The 24,374-nt window shown below is 47.9% G+C and overlaps 1 protein-coding gene across 6 annotated transcripts in view; it reads right to left on the bottom strand.

Annotated features, from left to right (window-relative positions):
• Positions 1 to 24,374, bottom strand: part of PITPNM3 (PITPNM family member 3) — a 76,003-nt gene that overhangs the window by 13,620 nt on the left and 38,009 nt on the right. For all 6 annotated transcript variants that reach the window (XR_013226729.1, XM_077311232.1, XM_077311233.1 and 3 more), the window contains 6 exons: positions 20,645 to 20,692; positions 12,521 to 12,597; positions 12,010 to 12,245; positions 7,003 to 7,192; positions 4,969 to 5,088; positions 1,901 to 2,085 (listed from right to left, as the gene is read on the bottom strand). Coding sequence is in view for 5 of the 6 variants with exons in the window: in XM_077311232.1 (XP_077167347.1) it covers positions 1,901 to 2,085; positions 4,969 to 5,088; positions 7,003 to 7,192; positions 12,010 to 12,245; positions 12,521 to 12,597; positions 20,645 to 20,692 (856 nt within the window). In the remaining variant the exon portion in view is untranslated. The remainder of the gene's footprint in view (positions 1 to 1,900; positions 2,086 to 4,968; positions 5,089 to 7,002; positions 7,193 to 12,009; positions 12,246 to 12,520; positions 12,598 to 20,644; positions 20,693 to 24,374) is intronic.

The following is a 24,374-nucleotide window of genomic DNA, read 5'->3' as shown; positions in this document are numbered from 1 at the left end:
TTCCCCCCTGCTGTTTGGGAGACAGGGACTCATCCTACCCACCCACACTGGCTGCAACTCCCTTCTCCCTGCAATTAGACCATGTTCCTGCAGGGGTTTGCTCAGAGTTTCCTGCTGCTTCCAAAGTGGACTATGAGAGAGAACAGCAGGCTCTCGGGTGCACCTTACAAACTTCATACCTAGGCTAGAATCTGTTCAAAATATATTCTTAAGGCAAATTCTAGCCCTACCTAGGGGAACTCCGGCTGTTTTGATGAGGGCAGAAACAGGTCTGCCTTCTCTTAGTGCCCGAGTACATTTGGCAATTTTAAAACAGTGGAAAAACCTCAGGTTAGCCAACATAAACAAATTTAGTCATCAGTCCTTTAATATAATGGTATCTAAGGATCCAGCACGGCATTGCCTTATTAATAGCCTTATTGCACGCTACTCCATCCCCGATGACCTCCTAAATCCTTCAGCTAATAACTCTCACCTTAGAGACTGGATCTTCAAAAGTGATGCCCAGTTAGACAGAATGCAAATTTTGGAAATTAAGACAGCAACATGGTTTAAGCGGTTTAAATATGACCATCGTAGATCCTCTTATCTAATGAAGATCAGTAACCATAATCTCAGAGTAGCTTTTACATCACTTCGATTCGAAACGATGCCTACAGAGGTACTGGCGGGTCGATTTAGCCGTACGCCAAGAAACCAGCGTTTCTGTATTTGTGGTGCACAAGCTCTGGAGGATTTACCCCACTACATCTTTGACTGCTTACTTTATGCTCAACCCAGAGCCAAATTCCTCAATGAGACCTTACGGGGTTCTAACCTTCACTCCGTTGCTGAAAAGATAATCTATCTTTTATCTGACCAGGTTGATGATGTAACATATAAAACTGCCCTATTTGCCTTGGCTGCAAGGAAAATAAGGGCCAATGTTACAACCACTAAGGCAGCCTCTTAACACTCTTGCACTTTGTATGCTGTTTCAGTTTTTTGGTCTTAAATTTTATATTTTTATACAGTTCCTTTTATTCTATTTTACTGCTTGTAAATTTGTATTTTATATTTTGTAAAGGCCTATGGCTATATACAAATAAATGTATCTTATCTTATCTTATCTGGGATGGGGGAGAGGGATTGGATCGAAGGGCACCTTCCACCTGTCTGCCTTTACACTCAATGGCTTTCAAGTGTCAAGTGATGGTCAAGCCCTTTTTCTGCCTGAGACCATGGAGAGGAGCTACCAATCAGAGCAGACGATACTGAGTGATGTGGACCAATAGGCTGAAGGTGAATTCAGGGAGAAAGGAGCCACAACCTCACACATGCTTTGAATGCAGGAAAAGGTCCCAAGGTGGATTCCCGGCATCTCCTCTTAAAGGATCTCCAAAGCCTTTTCTTGTACTCATCAGCATTTTGAACTCTTGTAATGCTTAGAATCATGGCAAGTGCACCTCTCTTGCCTGCAGGCACTGAAATTGCCTTTGAAAAATTAAACTCTCGAATGTTGCCTTTGGGGAACCTGGGCTCATTCTGCTCCTGTAGGATAATGTGCTTTCAATGAGCTTTTGCAGCTGGATTTTCCTGTGCAGAACAGGAAAATCTACTTTGAAAGTGCATTGAAAATCTTCTTTGAAAGTGCATTGAAAGTGTATTAACCATTGTGTGCAGAATGAGCCCTGGTTTGGACGGAAGGGGGACGAAACATTTTAAAATTACACGGTTTGCAAATTGTCTAGAAAAGCATCGCTGTGCTCCAACCTTTTTAGTCCCTGCAATATTTTTTCCCCCCAGCCAATTGTTGGATTGGGCCACAAATCCTCAACTCACCCTGGGAATCTTACGATCTCTGAAAGAGCTGGCAAAGTAGGTCTCTAAGGTATTGCTCTGGTTGTGGTCTTCGGCTTACCTGGACAGGAGGGCGTGATGCTGTGTGATGGAATCACAGTCGTAGCTGGAACAGTCGCTTGGCTTCCTTGGCAACAGCTGTCTGGCAGGCTCCTCCTCCTCCATCAGTCCCGAGATGTCAATGTTACTCTTGCTCAGGCGTTTGAGGTCTCCCAGATTTGATTCTTCAGGATTGAGGGGGTTGTCCTTTATGATAACAAAAAACACGGCAAAACAAAAATTTGAATGGTTTTAAAGTTAATGAGTTAATGGTTTTAAAGTTAATGAGCCGGGATATAGAAGAGAGCCAGCTTGGTGTAATGGTTACGAGAGATGGCCTCTAATCTGGAGAACTGAGTTTGATTCCCCGCTCCTCCACGTGCAGCCAGCCAGGTCACCTTGGGTAAGGCACAGTTCTGTTATAGCTGTTCTCACAGAGCAGTTCTGTCAGAGCTCTCTCGGCTCCACCTACCACACAGGGAGAAGAATGTGGGGAGAAGAATGGAAAGCTACTGTAAGCTGCTTCCAGGCTCCTTTGGGTAGTGAAAAACAGGGTAGAATAACCAACTCATCTTCATTGCTGCTACAGAAATTTTATAGAAGGGAGTAGGGTTGTAATAAATTTGAACTGTCCCGGAAGGCACTTTTATAAAAGGAAAAGAATTTATTGCACGCATTCTCCTGTTTTGAGTGGATTGCTTCCTAATGGTTGCAAACGGTATTTTGCATTGTTTATGGTGCGCTGCCTCTTACGCTGTTGCCATTGCCCGGTTCTGTAATCTAGTTTGATTGCGCTATTTATTGTATGTATTATGCTGTTTTTTAATTTATGCTCCCCCTGAAGCCTCAGACAGAAAAGTGACCGACAAATAAAGTAAATAAATGACAAACATAACAGATCATCCTTCTTAGCGGGCCTAGTAGTCACCATCACCAAAAAGATGCTACCAAACCCCAGGAGAAATCTACGACGGCAGCAAAAGCAGAAAAAAAGGGGGGGGAAGCATATAATTTTTCATCGGTAGAGAACGAGGGGAAAATAGGATTCAGGATGTACCCGTATAACAAATATATGTTGGTTTAACTGTTATGGTGCTCCCACAAAGAATCCTGGGAATTGTAGTTTTTGGCTCAGCATGCTCCCAGGGGTGGTGCTGGAGGAGAGTAGCCTAAGATGAGAAAATGACCGTGACACTGATTTAAGTCAGAGTCCAGTAGCACCTTTAAGACCCACAAAGATTTATTCAAGGCATGAGCTTTCGAGTGCAAGCACTCTTTGTCAGACTAAGAACTGACCATCATAACAGTAGGAATATATAAGCAAAGGTTAATCCTGTTACATTATTAAACTGTGTCACAGCATCCATGTGTAACATAAGACACATGACTGGCCTTGTAAGCCACTTACTGGGGTCGCCATAAGTCAATTGCATGGATGCATTTTTAAGACATGACAATTTGGGACCAAGAAAGAGCTTCCTTGGCTTTCAGCACTACATTTAGACCAAATACTGAAGGCTCCGTACTTTTCTTATGGCTTTCTTCCCTTGTGGAGAAGTTTTGCAAAGAGCGGCCCTTTTGGCCTGCCTTGTACAGCCCTGGGCATTGATAATCAAATTCTGTGCAAGGCAGAGCTCGAGATGTTTGCAGAAAGAGAAACTTCTTGTCTCACAACCCGTTTGCTCAACAAACAGCAATCGGAAGCGGATGATAATTTGAACATTCCTTTAGAAGAAGAAGAAGTGTTGGTTCTTATATGCCGCTTTTCCCTACCCGAAGGAGGCTCAAAGCGGCTTACAGTCGCCTTCCCATTCCTCTCCCCACAACAGACACCCTGTGGGGTGGGTGAGGCTGAGAGAGCGCTGATATCACTGCCTGGTCAGAACAGTTTTATCAGTGCCGTGGCGAGCCCAAGGTCACCCAGCTGGCTGCATGTGGGGGAGCGGGGAATCAAACCCGGCATGCCAGATTAGAAGTCCGCACTCCTAACCACTTCACCAAACTGGCTCTAAATGTTTAAATGTTCTTTTTTCCAGGCTCAAATTGCAAACCAAGGATCCAGTTGGGAGCTGTTTCTATATAGCCCTGTTGGAATCCAGACTTATTTCAAGGGTGTTACACCTTTCTAGGCCCCACTGACACCGACTAACTAAGGAGGGTGCAACTCTGCTTAGGTTTGCATTGCAAGTGTGGTAGACAGTGAGGGGGGGGGTGGGAATTACAAATGTGAAGTTCACTTCAATAAAATTATACACAGGCCAAAAGCAGGCTCAGCCAGACGTAGCAAAGGCATGTAACTGTCTAATTGGCAGTTCTCGCCCGTACCTTATTAACCTTTAATAATACCTTCCTCTACTTTCCGATACAGACTCCATTAACTTCTGAATGAGTCTTTCAAATATTGGTTTATTATTAGCGCAGAGTCCAGAAACGAATTACAGCTCCGGCCCATTTTTAAATTAGCTGCAATCCTGTGTCTATTTACTCGAGGTTTACCTCTGAGTGATCATGAGTGAGGATCAGGTAGCAAGAGATGTCGCCAAGAAAAACCAGAGAAGGGAGTGGGAACAGAATCCAGTCCCCTTGTTCAGAGTATTTGGGAGTCTGGACTGGATCCCGTGGGCCCCAACCCCCAAGCCTCCCAACAGCCTGGGATCCTGAATTCCGTGCGCCCCAATAGCCTGGGATCCCGATGCAGAGAAATCTGACAGGTGTGACTGGCTTTGAGCCAAGAAAAGACCCCGGAGCTTTCAAGTTCTGTTTCACAGACTGCAATCCCCCACCCCCAAGACGGAACACGAAATATGCCAGAGACGGCCACTGGACACCATGCGCAATCTGTCCTTTTATACAAAGCAAAACCAAACCAAACCAATTAGGCAATCCGTCACAGGCGGGCCCCAGCATTAGAGAAGGACTGAAAATCCTCGGGTAATTATCGGCTTGCAGAACAAGGCAGACGGCAACGAAGATCCTTCTCATCAACTTTCTATCGTTTTTCACCAGTTAGCAAGGGGAAGCCTCCTGGGGGGTGGGGGAGGGGATAGGCTGCCCTTTGCCCACACAGAGCCACTGTAGGAGCCGGCTTACCTGGACGCTGCTGGTGCTGCCTCTCCTGCTGCTCGCCTGGCTTTCATCGGCCAGCCCGGTGCTGTAACAGATGGCGTCGAACCCTAAGATCCCTCCTACGCAGTCTCCAATGAGGCACACCTGGAAGAAGAAAGAGGCCAGGTGGTCAAGCATGTCACTTGGCAGTCATGTGATGACACACCTCTTTGGGCTCTCTATCTGGCTCACAAGAAGAACGGGGAACCGACTGGGTTCCTTCAATGTGCACAAACATGGAGGGATTCAGAAGATAGATGAACCAAGTATCCATGTGGCAACCATCACGGCACCAGGAGCTTTCCTCCCACTGGGGGCTAGAGGACAGAGGAAGTCTCCCCAGGTGACCACACCATGAAGAAGAAGAACAAGAGTTGGTTCTTATATGCCGCTTTTCTCTACCCGGAGGAGTCTCAAAGCGGCTTACAGTCGCCTTCCCTTTCCTCTCCCCGCAACAGACACCCTGTGAGGTGGGTGAGGCTGAGAGAGCCCTGATATCACTGCCCTGTCAGAACAGTTTTATCAGTGCTGTGGCAAGTCCAAGGTCACCCAGCTGGCTGCATGTGGGGGAGCGCATAATCGAACCTGGCATGCCAGATTAGAAGTCCGCACTCCTAACCACTACACCAAACTGGCTCTGAAGTCTTCGAACAACGGATTCTCGAACAGAGAATCAATAACTCTCAAGTCCACCGATAAGCAGAGAGTTTGTATATGAACATAACAGACATGGTTCCCTCCTCTGTCATGTGCTTGACTCTTAAAACTTCTGACATGAACTGCCCATGAGGTTCAAGCTAAACCATGAAGCATTCTCGCTCTTCTTTGCCCGGCCCCTTGTCTGTAGCAACCTTTCCCCAGGGCTCGGTTTCCTTTCCTGACCACTGAGGTCCTCATCGGAACACATGTACAAATTAAGCCCACATTCTACGGTGTAGCGATATGATGCCTCTTAGGAAATGAAGGGGAAAAACTGGACAGCGTATCCGTGAAATGCTTATTAATGACAACGCTGCGGTTAACATGTCCCCCCTTCATTTGCTTAATTTGTTATTGGATTTCCTAAATGTGAAGCCACGATGTGCAGCCATGAGAGACAGCACCCAAACATACAGATGCAGGGGGAGAGACAGAGACAGAGACAAAGAGACAGAGAGAAACAGAGAGAGAGTTTTTTCCCTCAAGGCTTTCTCCTTCCTGACATGGACACTAGGTAGAGATAGGGGAATCCTTTGGATAGTTTTAGCAATCGTCATTACTTACTTGTCTACTTATTTTATTTCTTATAGTTATATGCCGTCCGCTCTTGGCACAGCCAGCTTGCGGTGGTTTACATCAAAAATTAAAATACGTCATAAAACTCACTAACATTGCTTAGCCTTCCTACGTATGTGTGCGTCTGGTTTTATTCTCTACCTCTGCCTGTGCAACAATCTCCTTCTCAGAAATCATTGTAAATGCAATTTGCTGAGCTTTTGAGTCAGGGAGCTGCTGTCTGGACTGGGACCTTGGCTAACAGTACACATAACCAGACTCAAATTTCTCCCATCCCATGCCTCTAGGGGTTTGCTAGCTAGAAGGCTACTGGGAGGCCAGAAGCTGAACTACAGCAACATGGCCTTATGCTACTGACTAGATAAGGTCTGGACACAGGTCTGGGCTTCCTGATTTGTGCTATGAATGGCCATTCTGTGGGCTTCGTACAGCGAGGGCTGATATCATAAGCCTTTCTTTTTAAAAGGCTGTGGTTCGAGCAAACACAGGCCTGGCAGCTTCCTAACTTGACACAAAAGATTCCTGCAGCCCTTGACAGATCCAGTTGCGCTGCTTGCAATTAAAAGGAGGGGGGGGATAAAGAAAACCCACACGTCGCTTCAACAAAACAGAGAGGAAGCAATTAGGTACAGACGTGAGGATGCTCTGATTTGAAGCTGAGAAACCTTCCTCTGTAGACGCACGGGTGGAACTCAAAACCCTCGGCATCCGTGCTGCCCGTCAAACAGAGGGATGGGTTCGTACCTGCCCATTAAAGCCGGTCCCGTCAGGAGATCTGAGAAATTCATTGTAAACCTGGTTGGCTCGGTTGATCACCATGGCAACCGCATCCTGGTACTGCGGGGAGGAGATGGCCAGCAAAGGCAAGGCCGCTAGAGGGATGTGGTCTTCGCTGCTGCTGAGAGACGTCTCGTCGTAGCTGTAGGGATTGAGGCTAAAAAGAGAAGAAAGAGGCAGCAGTGCAAACAGCCTGGAGCTGGCAGGAGCATGCTATAAATAGGACACCGGGGAGGGGGGGGAGAGGAGAAAAAGTCACACTAAACACGTTTTTCATATCTTGCAAATCGTTGACTGACCCACCCTCTGCAAGGAGATGCTGGCCAAATGGAAGGGTTATTTTTTTAAAGGCTACCTGCAGCACTTGTTCTCACTGCAAACTGCGGAGAGAGAGACAAATCTGCTCCAATAACAAGACCTGAACACCCCCCGCCCTTCTAGTTTCGGGCCAGAGCCGTGCTGGAGGATTGACGCAATTTCCCGAGGAAAAACAACCCCTTAAAACTTATTGCTGCCTCTTGACTGGCTTGCGTTGCCCGTGAAGCAAGCCTCTGAAGGAGAAGCGAATGCAAGGAAAAGAGCCCCTGGATAATTGAGGACTCTTTGGGAGAAATATTCGTCTACTTTGCAGAGATATTAGGCCCATTATGAGATGATGAGCGCAAAGCCATTTGAAAGCTTCGCTGCTACGCGGAAGCCGAGAGCCGTCGCTGGAAAGAGGCTTTGACAGTTCCAGAGGAAGCTTGCGTTTCCTCTGGCGGGCTTGCTCAAAAGAGGGGAGGTGCTCATTCTGCCAGAAAGGGGGCAAAATGAGCATATATCCGGGTTGCATGTGAATGTTTGCACACCTCCTCTTTGGATAACGACAAAGCGCACGTCATTCCTCCATCCTTCTTTGCCACATTGAAGCGGCCTCTCTCTAGCCTACTATTCAAGCCTTCCAAAAGATAGAAGCTGCATTCATTCACAAATCCAACCGGCCTCAAGTGACCTTCTAAAAGGCCCTGTCCCCGACCCACCATGAAAAACAGACTCCCGTCTTGCTTAGGCGCATGTCCGCATGCCTGAAGGCAGTCAGCATGCCCCCTCCCAGTTTCCTCTACTTCGGGCAAAGGAAGCCCACATCTGCATTCTTCAAATTCATCCTCCTGACACCCCTCCTCCCCCCCAGCTGGGACCAGGGTGCACCTGCATGTTTCCTACATTACAAAAAAACACATTTACATCTGGTTCCCAGACCTGGTTTTGAGTCACTGTCCGGGCAATCTTAAAGATGGGAAAGAGGCCCTGAGAGCAGAGATTCCAAAGCACGTCACGTGCCAGAACAGACTCTCCCATTGGAGATACTGGCTTGGCTTGAGCAGTTAAGCAAATAATTTTTTCTTGTGTCTAAGCCCCCAAACTGCAGTAGACAGCTCTTTCAAGGAGAACTGCTTTCAAGGAGAATGGCTAATTAAAACACGCCTTCTCCCATCTCCCCATGCTTGGTCCTAGGCAGCTGTTTAATGTTCTTAGACTTTGCCTGGAGGTATACAATGCACGGCAAACTCGTCTGCACTAGCTGGACTTTTGGTGGCCTGAACCCACAAGACTTTGTCCCAGAAGCCAAAGTGCAGCCACTGTGTTTTTCAAAATGTGAATCCACGCAGGGCAGGAAAGCTCTCCCTGTATCATGGGCTGGTAAGAATGGGAAAGGCCTGACCTGGATAACCCAGGCTAGCCTGATCCTGTCAGATCTCAGAAGCTAAGGAGGCTCAGCCAGGGACAGTATTTGGATGGGAGACCACCAAGGAACATGAAGGTTGTGACACAGAGGCAGGCAAGGGAAAACCACCTCTGAGCATCACTTGCCTTGAAAATGCCACTAGGGGTCACTATAACTCAGCTGTGACTTGACAGCAAAAAAAAAAAATCTTTGGGCAGGAAGGCAACCCCCCCCCCCAAAAAAAAAAAAAAAACCTATAGCTTGATCTCATCAGATCTCAGAACCTAAGTGGGGTCGGTACTTGGATGGGAGACTGACTTGGAACTCTGCAGAGGAAGCCAAATTGCCTCTGCTTATCAGTTGTCTTTGTGGAGATGCCCAGGAGTGGTTTAAGGATTTGGAAGCCTGTAGCACCAGAGCCCATTTAGGGATTTGCGGGGCCCTAGCAGAGTAAAAATGCCGCAGGAGCAGCCAGACTGGAGGCAGAAAGGACTTAGGTGTCATTCCAAGTGCCCTTAAAGAGAGAAGAGTGGGGAGAAGAGAGGCTACAGCCCTGATCCATAGGGGAGAAGGCATTCAGTCCCTGGCACCTCTAGCAGAAAGGGCCAAACAGCAAGGATGAGGTAGCAGATTAACTCGAAAGACCTCTGCCCAAGACTTTGGAGAGGAGCTGCCATTCAGACTAGGCATCCTGACCTTAAGAGACCAAAGATCTGATTTAGTATTAGACCGTTTAACATGTCCTTGCAAAGCTGGCGGCCACCAGCCATCAATCTTCACTGACTAAAGCCTCTTGGAGCCATCAGTCCCCGTCAAAAAGAAATACTGGTATCTACCAGCTACGCAGAGGCACAGAGGCAGACAGAGACAGAGAGAGACAGAGAGACAGAGAGAGAAAGAGAGATAGAGAGAGACAGAAAGAGAGAGACAGAGAGCACTCTCTTTGCCTGCCATCACACAACTGTGTCACCGCATTCCCCTTGGAACAGCAGCCGTGTGGCCATGGCATCTCAGAAGACCTAAACTGTAACCACAAGGTGGCAGCAAGATGCTGCCAGGAGCCAAGATTAGACGCCTTGGCCCACAGGCCTAGAAAGATTGGGCTGGGACACACTCTGGAGCTCTCTGCTATTATTATTATTATTATTATTATTATTATTATTATTATTATTATTATTATTATTATTATTGATTCAGTTTATACCTCGTCTTTCACTGTGACGTCTTGGGACAGTGTACATCGAACCAATAAAACAGAATAAAACGTACACTAAACCACTTCAACGACTGAAAACGGAACTTAACAAACCGAGAACGGAACATAGCAATCATGTCAATTTATCGGCAACAGTAACATGACTTGACTATTCAGCTGCTGACCTCCATGGAAGACAAGCAGTTTGTCGGAGTGAGCGACGCAGCATGCCTGGCCATTGTGCGTGTATGTTTGTGTGTGTGAGCGCTCTCTCTCTCTCTAGTGCTCATCTGGGAAACTGAAAAAAAAATTATCACATCCATTGAGCTGCAGGTGTCAGGAACTTAGGAAGGCGCATGTGCAAACATTCTCTAAATGTAGAGAGCTAGCTTTATTCGGTTGAGTTGCTTGATTTAGACTGAGGTGCTGTATTTAATAAAGTCTGATTCATAAGTTTTCCTAAATCCTTTCTAATAACCTTAACGTATATTTTAAAAACAAAACATCCGATATTATTTGCACCCTCGGACTCTTGACGAGAGGTGTTCCCTTTTGTCCGTCCTGAACCCATGGCCCCCGGTTTCTTTGGAGGCCCTCAAGTTCAAGCATTTTGGGAAGTCGTTTTAATTGTGAAGTCCTTTCCCAAGCTCTGCGTGTCTATTTCTGTTCTTGCGAGAACACAGGCTGCACTATTCCCTTGGCCGTTCGGTCAAAGTGACCCAGAACACGTTGCCCATTTTGGATTATGAATCCCTGAATGCAAAGAAGCTCAGGGAACCAGCCGGCAAAATCCAGCCGTGCAGGGACTGCCTCCCACAGCAGTAAATCAAGGTGAAAATGGGGCCATCGCTAACTTCTCCCAGAATTAAATCAGAGTCCAGTAGCACCTTTAAGACCAACAAAGATTTTTTTAAGATGAGCTTTTGAGTGCAAGCACTTTTCCTCAGGACACTTGCACTTGAAAGCTCACGCCTTGAATAAATCTTTGTTGGTTTTAAAGGTGCTGCTGGACTCTGATTTTATTGTGCTACTTCAGACCAACACAGCTACTCATTTGAATTTCTCCCAGAATTGTTCCGGTGTGGCTTCAGCCCAAATTTTCCCTGCCTCCTCGCCAGGCTCAGTCAGGGGACTTCAAGTTAAGCTGCAGGTCTGAGCTTTCCAGACAGCAGTAAACATTAGGCTAAACCCATCCCTGTGGGGCAATAGGCTGAATATTCCTGTTCACAAAATCAGCATTTCATTTTTTGCAGAGACTCGTTCATCAGCTGAAATGCCATAGTGGCAGGGCTTTTTACTTCCATAAATCTGAGCTCTGAGAATTCCTTTCAGGAGCCCTGGAAAGCCACAGTAGTAAAACAAACCATGACTTAAGCTGTTGGTTAGAACATCATTCTCATTAAGTTTTCTGTGAAGAAGAAGGAGAAGGAGGAGGAGGAGGAGGAGGAGAAGGAGAAGGAGAAGGAGAAGAAGAAGAAGAAGAAGAAGAAGAAGAAGAAGAAGAAGAAGAAGAAGAAGAAGAAGAAGAAGAAGAAGAAGAAGAAGAAAATTGGGCACTTTTCATTGCCCAAAGAGTCTCAAAGTGGCTTACAATCACCTCTCCTTCCTCTCCCCATAACAGACACCCTGTGAGGTAGACGGAGCTGGGAGAACTCTGACAGGACTGTTCAGTCAGAACGGCAATATCAGAGCTGTGACAAGCCCAGGGTCACCAAGATGGTTGCATGTGGAGGAGTAGGGGATCAAACCCGGCTCGCCAGATTAGAAGCCGCCACTCTTAACCACTATGCCAAAGGTCACTGCTTCAGATTATTATTTAAATTTACCAAAGCCAGCATCTTTTGGCCCACAACCCAGCCTCTCTGCTCGCCCCCATCAATTATAGCTTCTCGATGATGTCAATTGGAGGTGGTGGGTTCTCCTTCTTTGGAAGTTTTTAAGCAGAGGCTAGATAATCTGACAGAACCTGGGGCCTTCTGCATGCCAAGGAGATGCACTACCACTGAGCTACGGGGCCCTTTCCCTCCTCATCCATGGAGCTAAACAGGCATAAGCAAGCAGGCACAGGACTCACTTGGCCACGAGAGAGAAGGCCTCTGAGCAGACGGCTGGGCAGGGGACAAGCCTGATTAAGATGTGGCCAAGGGCAGCGGGGAAATGGGCTTGCGTCACCTTCTCAAACACCGCCGTGAAGGTGTTGACGTCTCCGGCCTTGCCGCTCGCCTCCCCTCCTCCCGTATCCAAGATGTTGCCCCCGTGCAGAATGAGAATCAGGACGTGAGTTTTACTGCTCCGCTGCTGACCTCCTTCCTAGAGAGAAAGAGAAAAAGAGAGGATATACACAAAAGAACAAAGCCTCCAACGATAGATTTGGGCTGCGGGGGAAAACTGCGGAAAAAACAGTGCCTCTCGGCTGCAGGGTGGTCGCCACCACTCCAGTTTCAACGGGCCTCCTGTGGCAGTGGAAATCTCCATTTCCTGCTCCACCTGACAACGTGCAGCAGGAGATGAAGGCACCTCCTTAGTAAGACCCCAGCATTGCTGGACCAGCGGCCCCCCGAAGAGGGCTGGGACAAAAGTCTTACCTCACTGTCCTCGTGAATCTCAATGCTGCCTTGGGCAGGGTAGCGCTGCTTCCTTAAAGAGGCCCTGTACAGTTCTCCTGAAGGAAGGGGGGAGACAGAAAAGAGAGAGAGAAAGAAAGAGCACCCCGTGTCGGTTAAAACCTAAAGCAGCTTTCTCATCTGCCTGCCCCGACATTGCAAAAGCCTGCAGGGACGTGTAGATTCATTCTCTCTTCCCAAGGAGCCTGGGTTTGTGAACTGGCTGGTTTTCCAAGGGCATGATTATTGCCTAGCAAAGGGTCTTTTCATATATTGGGGGAACAGGAGAGAGGAAGGGTGTTTTGGGCTTTTAAAAAAAAATTAGTGCCATTTAAAGCAATTTGCTGTAAAAGGCGCATCTGAAGCCGACTGTTTTCGGTGCCTCAAAAGCCATTTCTCTAAACACTGCAGCTATTGTTGGCTGCATTTTCCATTCCCCTTCCTCTCCCGACATCTCCTGAGCCGAAGGGTGTGGAGAAAGAGAGCTGCACACCGCAGATGAATCAGTATTTCCTGATGCCTCCCATCCTTCGGCCCCTTTGCACATGGGCTCCTCCCACTGAGAGACGCCCACCCTTGACCTGCAGATGTGTGTCATCCAATGCTAATAGGAACGACGTGTCAGATGTTATTCTGGGGCTGAAAACATCACTTCAAAGCTGCTGGAAGAAAAGATCTTGTCCCATTCCTGCAGTTTTCTTACCCCCCCCCAAAAAAAAGAAAACATTCTCCACAAGCATATAACAGAATGTGCTTATGTCATGGGTTTAGATCTTAGAACACCACTCAGGGAGGCGATACAGATATTAATAAACACATCAATATTTGCACAGATGACGGAGCCCCAGGATGTATCGTTTCAGACTGCAGCTGCGGAATGTAATTTTGCAGACATTTTTTAAAATCTATGCAACAGCGCACTTGCACCGCAGGGAGTGGACTGGGCTAGAGCCGCTTTTCCCTGAGGCGATAGTTTTTCCCCTTGCGGGGAATATTTTATGCAGTGGCCTTCAAAAACAGTGCTGCCATCCCCTCATCGCCCTGCATCCGGATGTGGCGGGGTTCCTTTGAGCTGCCGCCACAGGGCTTCGTCGCCTCATTCTGCCGTGTGGCTAAAGTGGGCTTGCTCAAGAAGTGCTGCTGAGCGGCAAGGAAATCACACTGCAGTTAGCCGGTGCAATTCAGAAAAAGCTCAGCTCTGCAACAGTCGAGCAATAAAATCATCTTGGCTTAACTAAAAATCTAGCTCTCGACGGCACGAGGAAGGCCTGCAGGCCGGCGCCAAACGCTGGAAGGAATCTGTATAAAAATAGCTCCCACAAGGTTTTGAAAATGGGCTTTTCCAACTGGGAGTCACTGCTAGGAAGCAGCTGCCACCATAGGCAAGTCCTTGCATCAAATCAGGGCCCCATTCCCCCCCCTCCCCCTGGAAAAGGACACCAGGTGTCAGCAACCTAGGAACAAGGGGACAAAGACAGAATCTGGCTCGTGCAACAATGAAAACTCAAATTTGGCCTTCAAAGATGCCTGGTAGGCCGTGGAAGATCCCAGTTGGGAACGGCGTCTCCATTTAGGGTCCCGCAGGCAGCACTAAGGGAAGAGGCAGGCATGGACACGGCAGCACAGCAGGAGTTTCTTTAGCAATTGCAGCTCTTGGAAGCACACCGGTGCTTATTTTAGTGGATACTCCTGAAAAGATGTAAATTGACAGCAGGGGCACATCACGGTGTTTGCAAACATGCACGCAACAGATGCTCATGTATGCACCAGCCAGGAACAGGTGGGGTTTCCCAGGTAGAGTGCCCCTTCCACAGTGACAATCCCAGCTTTGCAAAAAAAATTCTCAGAAGCGCTGGACCCAGGGGCTCCCTTGGAAAGAGAAAGATCTCAGGGCGGCAGCTCTGTGCCCCAAACTGGCCAATGTTAGGGCAGACTGAGGAAGGAAGCTAGGCCTCCTGACCCAACTAGGTTTGAAGATCGGTCAGCTGGATGCAGCTACACTCTCCCTCAACTTACACCCCCCCAGACACATTTTAAAATGTGTCTCTGGGCAGTACAGATTCCGCTAGGTAGCAAACAACAACTATTGGAATAAAGAAAAAGGAAGCAAAAAATAAATGTGTACATAGTACAAAATGTACAAAGTGTCATTGTTTCTCTCCACACAAGTCAGCTGCCGAAGAAACAGCTGTGGACTCTTGTCAAGACTAAAGTGTCACGTTGATTTGGGACCTCCATCCGGAGCACCTTGGCCTCCCCCCGCAAAGCGACGCCTGCCCGCACACCACATCAGTTTGCACCTCCCGAACACTTAGGGCAAAAGGCAAGAAAGAGGTCTATGTGACCCCCCCCCCCCCAAATGCTATAACTCAGAGTCATCCACTGAAGCTGAATTGTGGGAGATTCAGGGCAGACACAGAGAAGATAGATTCAAATGAGTAGCTGTGTTGGTCTGAAGTACCACAATAAAATCAGAGTCCAGTAGCACTTTTAAGACCAACAAAGATTTATTCAAGGCGTGAGCTGCTTGCACCCGAAAGCTTAAGCCTTGAATAAATCTTTGTTGGTCTTAAAGGTGCTACTGGACACTGATTTTACAAGGAAGATAGTTAAACTATGGAACTCACTGCTGCATGGGTGGTCATGTCCCCTTCTGGGAATGGGGGTGGGTGGGATTGCCAGCTCTGAATTAGGTGGAGCCTGAGGACCACACTGGGGTACTCCTAAAATGTCAGATTGCTCTTTGGTGTGTCCCTTAAGAGTTGAGCTCAAGGGCAGACCAGCCTGCCTCTCTGGACATCAGATTGTTGTTCTTACTGGAGGCAAAGGTTTGAAAAGTGCTGGCAGGAGATTTGGTCTTCTGACAGGAAGCAACTGGTTGCGTGCCTGCTGGCGACGAAATCGAAGTGTCAAAATTTATTTTTTTCAGAGAGATATTGTTAAAAAGCAATCAAATCCAGCCTTCTGTCAGCCTGGCCTCCCCTGGAGCCATCTTCAAGATTTAATTGGGGTAAAGCAAGGAACTACACATGAGTAACGCTAAGACAGTTTCAGCCAAACGGCTATTCAGAAACGAACCTCCTTGTCTATTTCCAGATACGGGGAGTTGTCATTCAAGATGCTAAGACGTGGGGTAACCAAGGTGTTGAAGACTGAATGCTGGCCTTCCAGAAGAAGCATCTTCACAACCAATTAAAGGGAGAGTGTGGGAGAGGACGGTAAACAAAGGACAAACGCTACACAAGGAAGTAGGATCGCTAAAAATGAAGGGCTTGCCACTCAAAGTAAAGGTAAAGGTATCCCCTGTGCAAGCACCGGGTCATGTCTGACCCTTGGGGTGACGCCCTCCAGCGTTTTCATGGCAGACTCAATACGGGGTGGTTTGCCAGTGCCTTCCCCAGTCATGACCGTTTACCCCCCAGCAAGCAAGCTGGGTACTCATTTTACCGACCTCGGAAGGATGGAAGGCTGAGTCAGCCTTGAGCCGGCTGCTGGGATTGAACTCCCAGCCTCATGGGCAGAGCTTTCAGACCGCATGTCTGCTGCCTTACCACTCTGCACCACAAGAGGCACTGCCACTCAAAGTAGGGGAACCCAAAAGCTGATGTGGAGACCCACTTAATGAATCCCCTGCAGGTGGACATTAAACGTAGCTTAGAAATGGAAACAGTCCCAAGAGTAAGCACCTTTGCCAGTGAACTAAATATATAATCCAAGAAATGATGACTTTTTCAGAGAAATGTCTAACTCCAAAACACGGGCCTAGGTGTTGTAGAACAGAGCAAGAGTCCAATAGCACCTGGAAGTCTAACAAAATCTGTGGCAGGTATTTGAAGAAGGTCTCTGAAGCAACGAGACGTGACTCACAAAAGCTCGTCCCCTATCACAAATTCTGTTAGGTCCTGGGCCTAGGTACTGTTTGCTCAGATGACCTGGGCCTGTTAAGACTGAACCAGGTAGCAAAGCGTTAAGGGGGTGGCGGGGATGGTTTTGAGCACTTGTATGGAGAATTACCAAAACAAGTTCCTGCCAGCTGTGACCCTGTCGCCAGAGGTACCCACAGAGAAAATAGTTCCGGCCACAGATGGCAGCGCAATAAAAAGAGAGCCGCTGAAGGGCCCGGCGCTCTGCGGGGAAGGGAAAGAGAACCGTGCAGAAAAACACAGAAATTTCATTAGCCATTGAAATGGAGCTGATTACAGGGGAAATTATGTGTTTTTCTATTTACTGGAGAAGCTTTAATGAGGTAAAAATTATAACGAGGCTTAGCGGGACTCACTGAACCTTCCAGGTGAGGGAACGGCTTTCTACCCATTTTTCTCCCCCTTGGCAATCTTTATTTATACCGTCATTACTGCAATTTATGCTAATTACATCATTATGCAAACTACGGCAACAAAGGAGGTCAAATCAAATCCCATACAGAAGCTGCAACCCGGGCAGCTCATGGTTATGAAAGAAGGCCGTGGGAGGCTGATACATTTTTTTTAAATAATTAAAAAAAAAACACCTACTGCAGATAGTAAGGAGAATGAATCTACATTTGGAAGGTTTCATGATTTGAAAAGGGTTGCGAAATGCAAGATGGAGATGGCCTCTGGCCGACTCACAGTCCTGTGACAACCCAGGGAGGGTCCTTCATGCCAGAAGGTCACATCCTACACATTACATGGGAAAGAAGAATTGTCTTTTATATCTCGCTTTTCTCTACCCTAAGCGGTTTACAATCGCCTTCCCTTTGTCTCCCCACAACCGGCACCTTGTGCGGTAGATGAGGCTGAGAATGTTCTGAGAGAACTTTGAGTGGCCCAAGATCACCCAGAGGGCTTAATGTGGAGGAACGGGGAATCAAACCCCGTTCTTCCTATCCTATCCTAGGGCCCCCCTATACTGACTGCTGGGGGTCACTCGCTGGTGACTGTGCTCCTCTAGGCAAACAGAGACCCACCAATCAAGGGTCCCAAGCCCTGCCAGAAACGAGAGGGACAGAGCTACACAACTGACCATTTCAGCACAAGCCTGCATAATCCCCCCCCCCCCACAATTTAAGCCACAAGAGCTAATCCCCCTGTGCATGCATTTTCTCGTCCACCAAGGGACCGTGAGAGTCAGCCGTGAAGGCGGAAGGCCGCTCCGTTAGTCGGAAGCTGCAGGCCTCATTCCGCATTCCAGGTGCCCCGCCGGGAGTGCTTCCTAATACAGCTGTAGATTACTAGCTGTCTCATAGCTGCCATTTATCAGATGGGGTCCGGCTTGCCGGAATAGCCTCAAAGCTGTTGAAAGATGTTGGCGTTCCCTTGGAAGCCTCCATTACTCAAGAGGACAGTCTTCTTGCATTGAGCGCCGAGCAGCTGCGGTCATGCAAATGCCCCGTGGGAGTTCAGCACCAATAAGCCCTTCGTCTGATGAACCCGGGAGGGTTGGGGGAGATGGACCGAGACGAGGGGACGAGGGGGGAGAGACGTGCTCGCCACGGAACAGAGGGAACAATGCGCTAATCCTTGCTGAAAAGAAGTACGTGGCTTCGGACCGTTTGCAGCACTCCCGCTTTTACATTGGCAGGGAATTATTTCAGGGCAGGTTTACAAAAAGCTTACCGAGGAGAACACCTCCGATTAGAAATACGGACATGGCACCGTTCCATGGGAAACTGACCCTAAATCTGGAGAACGGGGCATGGAAGTCCTGTCTGTGTATTGTATCCATCAGGGCTTAGAAACTTTTTTTTGGGGAAACTGGCCGAAGGTTGAGGCTCCGTCTGGTGATTCTGGATTTCGAGCTGGCGTGTTGAGGCCATAGAGAGAAGACAGACAGACATAGCTGAGAGGCTTAAATGACAGGAATGGCAGGAGGGGGGCAGGCTGTGCTTGGTGGCTATTCTAACCCCACACTCCGGAACAAATTTAGAGTCCAGGGGCACCATTAAGGCCAACCGAGTCTTATTCAAGATATGAGCTTTCACGTGCAGGCGCACTTCCTCCGATACAATGTCATGGGACGGAAGTAATCAGATCAAGTTCACAGAGGCACAGACAGCCAAATGCTCTACTTCAAAGAAGATGATAGCCTGATGCTTCCACGCTAGAGTGGATGGGCGGGGGCCAAAAGGGCAAGGAGGGCTTGGGTAGAAACCATGCTCTGATCCACAAAGGACCACCGTGCTCTTGTGGACAAGGCGAGAACCCAGAGCCCCCAGCCAAAAGGAAGAAGCGTTTTGCCTCCCAGCTGCAGGGTGAGGGGGCAGGCAGGCTGCATTGCTGACCTCACGGCTCAAGGTCTTTTTGAGAGGCTGAGATAACATTTGGCTGAATCTGTTCAGGTGGATTCCAAAACAGGGGGCTAAGACTGGAGGAGCCCGTAGAGTCGAGCGATACTTGCCTTTTGGGCTCTGTGACTGTAATGTACAATCTGGCCGCAAAAAGTAGAAGCGTTATGATGCGGGTCATGCTTAGGGTTAGCTGTCAGCGCACCATTTTACTAATCAGAAATCCCTCCCAGGGGCTTTAAGCTGTGTATGTTTTGGGTTTTTTTTTTTTTTAAGAAGTGCCTATATTGTGCTTACCTTTCCCCCTATGTACTTGCTAAAATTAGCTGGGAGGGAAATCCTACAGGGGCAAAGAGTTAAACAAGTACCAGTTGATATCCTGAGCCCCACCCACCTCTCCTATGGCTGTCTTTCTGCAGCTAAGTTTCACACTGGGAAAACACAGTGATAGCTTTGCAATAGCCCCTGCTGGATATTTCCAAGGTTGACCACTGGTAGAGGAGGAAGGTGCCCGGTCCTTTGATACAGGGGAATCAACCGGTTGGATTCCAGTTTCTGGCTTATGGGAGAGCAGGAATTCAAAGCCCAGTGGGGCTGCTTTTCAGCTTGATCATAATATAAATATAAATATAGATATAGATATAGATATAGATATAGATATAGATATAGATATAGATATAGATATAGATATAGATATAGATATAGATATAGATATAGATATAGATATAGATATAGATATAAATATAAATATAAATATAAATATAAATATAAATATAAATATAAATATAAATATAAATATAAATATAAATATAAATATAAATATAAATATAAATATAAATATAAATATAAATATAAATATACGCTTTTTTGGAAAAAAATGCTAAAATGATAGAGAAAAGCTACTGCATCAGAGCATCACCAAGGGTGGGAGGGGAGGGGGAAGACTCCTTGCATTCCCATAAGAAATCAGGCTGTTTTCTACCATCTGTTGCGCTATTACAAGCTGTGTATATTAACAAATCTGTCAACGAGAAATAAACTTGGGCACATATGCTTTCTATTAGCAAATTATAAAGGGATGCGTGAAGTTAACCAACGGCTGAGATACTCGCTGGCTGCAAAGACACGGCGACAGAGGAGAAAACAGAACACAGGGGAGGGGGCTCAGGGGCAGAGGACCTGCTCGGCATGCAGAAGGTCTCAGATTCAACCCACCCTCTGGCATCTCCAGTTGAAAGGATCAGGTAGTAGAGCAGGTGGTGGGAAAGACTTGAACCTGGGACCTTGGAATTCCTTGGTGGTTTTCCCATCCAATTACTAACCAGGACAGGCACTCCCTCCCTCCCTCCTTCCCTTCCTCCCTTAGATTTCTGGGAAACCCACCTTCCCTTTGGGTGCCTGCCCGGCCCTAAGATTTCAGGAAAGGGTGAGCTACCAACCTAAGCAGAGGAAGGGCCAGGGCAGGGACTGCTTTGTCAACATTGGCTCTCTGATAGTGCAGCCCACGAGAGGACGGAAAGGGAAGATATTCGTCTGATGCCCAGAAAATACCACTGACGGGTCTTCAGCGAGAGTGCAGGAGCCAGAGGGAGAGACCCTCAGTCACCCACCGTCGACTCAACAGAGCAACCCACGCACTAGAAAATGCTTGCAGTGCTATAAATAATCAACTTCACGATCCCCGGGGGACAGGACTAAAGCCAAGCCTGATTTCTGCCTCCAGATGGCCTTACAAAAGAGCATTACGGAGGATTTAAACCCAGTTGGTATTCGTGCTTTTAAGCATAAAGTGCTCTTAGAATAATAGGCACCCAAAAAAGGGGGTGGGGGAGGGAACTCACGTTGTTTCTCCTGCAGAACGCCAGATGAGCAAAACACAGGGTCTTCGCCTATGGAAAAGGAAAAAAAGGGAACAGGGTTAGCAACTCTTTGAAGGCCAGTTGTTACCCAGTTCTACCTGCTGCATAATAAGGGGCACGTTGCCTGCCCTCCCCATTTCTTCTGAGTTTCCAAATTCCCCTTGCCAAGCCTGCAAAAGGCAGTTGTTGTATGTAGGCTGGTCCAGTGATGAGCTTCTCCAGCCCCCATTTTTAACCCTGGCGAAGCTGCCCCTCAGTCACAGTCATAAAACTAACACCCACTTAACTCTCATAGAATCATAAAGTTGCAAGGGACCTCAGAGGTCATCTAGTCCAACTTCTAGGATAAGTCTCAAAATCACAGGAGGAAACAACCACCGATGAAAAGTCTGCTTTGAAAACGGGACAAAATCCAGAGTCCGTTCTGGTTGCTTCATTTATCATTGAAATAGAGATCGTATAAATATATTGTTAACTGATTTTGATAGCCTGGGACAGGTTCCCATCTTCCATGTGGAAGCAAAAGGCATTCCTGGCCGTTTCACAAGTTCGGGGCCGGTGCCCTTCTCAGCCGCAGAGGGCTCTGTTTTCAGCGACCGCGACCTTGCATGGGGCTCATCAGTCACACGCCTGTTACCTTAATTAGAACTAATTAACAGGTTAGCTCCTGAAATACAGGATTGTCTGGTGGGAAAAGAGGCCGCAAAATTAGCGGCTTGGGCTGCCAGGGCAGGAAATTACACATTATCGCTGCCATCGCAAGCCCCCGAGGTTGACGCAGGTCCCTCTGAACACAGCCCTCTTCCCAACAAACTTGCGTCCCTTCAGGAGGGTTACTCATTTACTAAGTTAGATCAGCGTGCGGCTTGGTTCTGGAGTACAGGAGGCCTTCCTTCCCCCACGCCGCTTCTTTCCTGTAAACGGATGAAGCTCACTCTGAGCCAGACCAGTTGTCCAGTAAGCAACAGTAGGGGCCCCAGGTAGAGGCTTTTCCTGAACCCCGGGGACTGAGCCCAGCAATTTTGCCATGCAAAACAGGCTCTTTAACTCAGAACCCAGATCCGTTCCCCAGGATCTGCATGACTGCTGTTCATGCACATAAAAATCAGTGAGGAAGCACACTAGTCAGCTGTGTCAAGGAGTAGAGTGAGGTTCCAGGGTATAACTGCAGGCTGGGAGAGCTCTGGGGCTAAAATCCAGGCCAGTGGCAAATTTCTGGTTTAGTCCAGTATAATCCTACAGGGTAGGGGGAGTGGAGGGAGGGAGGGAGGGAAGGAGGGAGGGAGAGAGAGCCTCTCTTCTTATACGTTAAACTGACTGGACCACAGACTGAATTTGGAGGAAGGAAAAGACAGGCTGGAAAATTCCATCTCGGGCACAATCACGGGTAGGGAGTGATCCATTCAGCTTGCTCCTTGGAAAGACAGCAACCTGGGAGTGGGTCTGCTCTTAAGTAAAGCGCCGCAGCCTCCTGCTTCAAGCAGTAAGCATGCTTAGGGCCAGGCGTCCCAATCCCAGGTCTGATCCAGCAGCAAGAATAAAAAGGGAACCCTGACGCACTACAAAGACTAACCAAACGTATTGCAGCATAAACCTCCTTGGGTCAGAGCTCACTTGCAACAGAAGAACTGGAGCATGGATCCATTAGGTCAGGGGATCTCAACCTTTCTGAGCCTGTGGGCAAATTTGGGATTCTGAGACAGCAGGAAGGGAATGGCAACAAGATGGCTGCCGCAGGAGGAGAAGCCAGACACAAAATGATTGCCACAACATAATGCTAGTAAAAAATCTGCATAGCTAATCAAGTTTTCAGTAGCAAATGCTGGACAAAAGTCCTACCCGGCTCCACCCACATCCTAAAAACACTTCATGGGTGTTGGGAAAGGCACTGGCAAGGGCCACGGTGCCCATGGGTACTACGTTGGAGACCCCTGCACTGGGTACACCTTCAACATGCATGATGACGTGAGCTCTGACTCAGAGGTTTATGCTGGAACAAAAGTGGTTAGCCTGTAAGGAGGCACTAGAGTCCTGGTTTGCTCTCCTGATAACAGACTGGCATATTTAAAACTTGGCAATAGCAATCAGGGACCCCATCAGAGGCGAGGTGTGGGCCACACTGGCTGTTCCTAAGAAACACAGCTGGAAATGATGCTTTTCCTGACTGCAGAAGGGAAGAGCTGCAGAGCATCTGCCCGGCATGCAGAAGGCCCCAGGTTCTATCCCTGGTATCTCCCGTTCAAACAACCAGGTGGCAGGTGCTGTGAAGGGCCCTGGAGAGCCAATCTTGGTCAGAATGCCAGTGGTTTGTCTCAGGAGAAGGTCGCTTCAAACGTTCGTTTGTGCTCAGCTCCAGAGGCTTCGATGGCAGGACTCAAATCCCAGTGCATGCACAATGATGAGCCAGAAGCCAGGAATTTCCATGGTCAAATGCAAATCTGGCCTTAGGAAGTCCCTGACCTCTCAGCGCCCCCCTTGACCTGCAATTTGGTGATAAGCACACTAGACAACCTTAAGGACTTGCTATAAGGAATAATCTATGTGGGGCATTTGAAGAGTAATCCTAGCCATGGACCACATGCGCGCCCCTGACTGGTAAGCCAGCTATTAGAACAAAGCAGTTCCCAATGGCCTCTTGAAGGGCACCAAGTATTTATCCTGCTGGCACGCAACGGCACCCCTCTCTGTGGTCTGTGCTCAGGTCTCCCCATGAACAAAGAAAACATCCCTGCGGGCCAGCTTAACTGACTGAAAGAAAGCTACTTTGTTTTCATCTTTTGATGCAATACCTTTTGTCGAATCAAGGTATTGAATACAACTTTGTGGAGCTTGAAGGTTGCCACCAGATTCAACCTATTTTTCTGCTGCTTCGGACCAACCTGATGATCCACCTGAATCTTTTATCATATGCTTATTGATGGTCAAGCCAGGAAGCAGAGGGAGGGAGGGAGGGAGGGAGAGGCAGAGAGAGACAGAGACAGAGAGAATATGTGTGTACACAGATGTATTTATAAAATCTAGCAATTAGCTTCTATGTGTTACAATAGCATAGCCCCTGAAGTGCAATTACTGCAGGGCCAGTGAGAAAACAGGCGATTGCCAGCTTTTGTCTGTCAACAAAGGGCCTGAAGAAACTCAGAGGCCAAGCCCTGGTGTGCTCCAGAATGCCCTTTGGGGTGTATTTTGCAGCAAACAGAACACCAGCTGTTCTTCCAACAATACAACATGCAGCTCTCCAATAAAAGAACTCAAAGGGTGTTTGGATGGGCTTTAGTGTGATCAAAGCCGGCATTTGAACAACTTGGGAGTTTGCAGGCTCGCTTAAGAACATCTATTGTGCAGGTATTTTGTGGAGGCTTCCTGAGAAACAGGCTTGCCAACCTGAAGGTGGGGGCTGGAGATTTCCTGGGATTGCAACAGATCTTGAGAGAACAGACATCAGTTCATCTGGAAAACAGCTGCTTCGGAAAGTGGCCTCTCCCCAAATACCACCTGCCTCCAGCTCAGCCCCCCAAATCTCTAGGTGCTTCCCAGCCCTACAGACCTAGCCCTCACCAGCTCCTGCACCTGTGAACGCAGAGGGGCCAACCCGATGGAGTCAATGATCTGACTCTATATGGGGCTACACTGTCTTGCTTGGGAGGAGCTGTCCAAGGTCCTCATCTGTTTCAGAGTAACAGTGTTGTTACTACCTGCAAAATACTCAAACAGT

The sequence above is a fragment of the Paroedura picta genome, chromosome 15, assembly GCF_049243985.1.
Source record: "Paroedura picta isolate Pp20150507F chromosome 15, Ppicta_v3.0, whole genome shotgun sequence".
Taxonomy (NCBI): domain Eukaryota; kingdom Metazoa; phylum Chordata; class Lepidosauria; order Squamata; family Gekkonidae; genus Paroedura; species Paroedura picta.
This window is presented reverse-complemented; position numbering and strand designations above follow the sequence as displayed.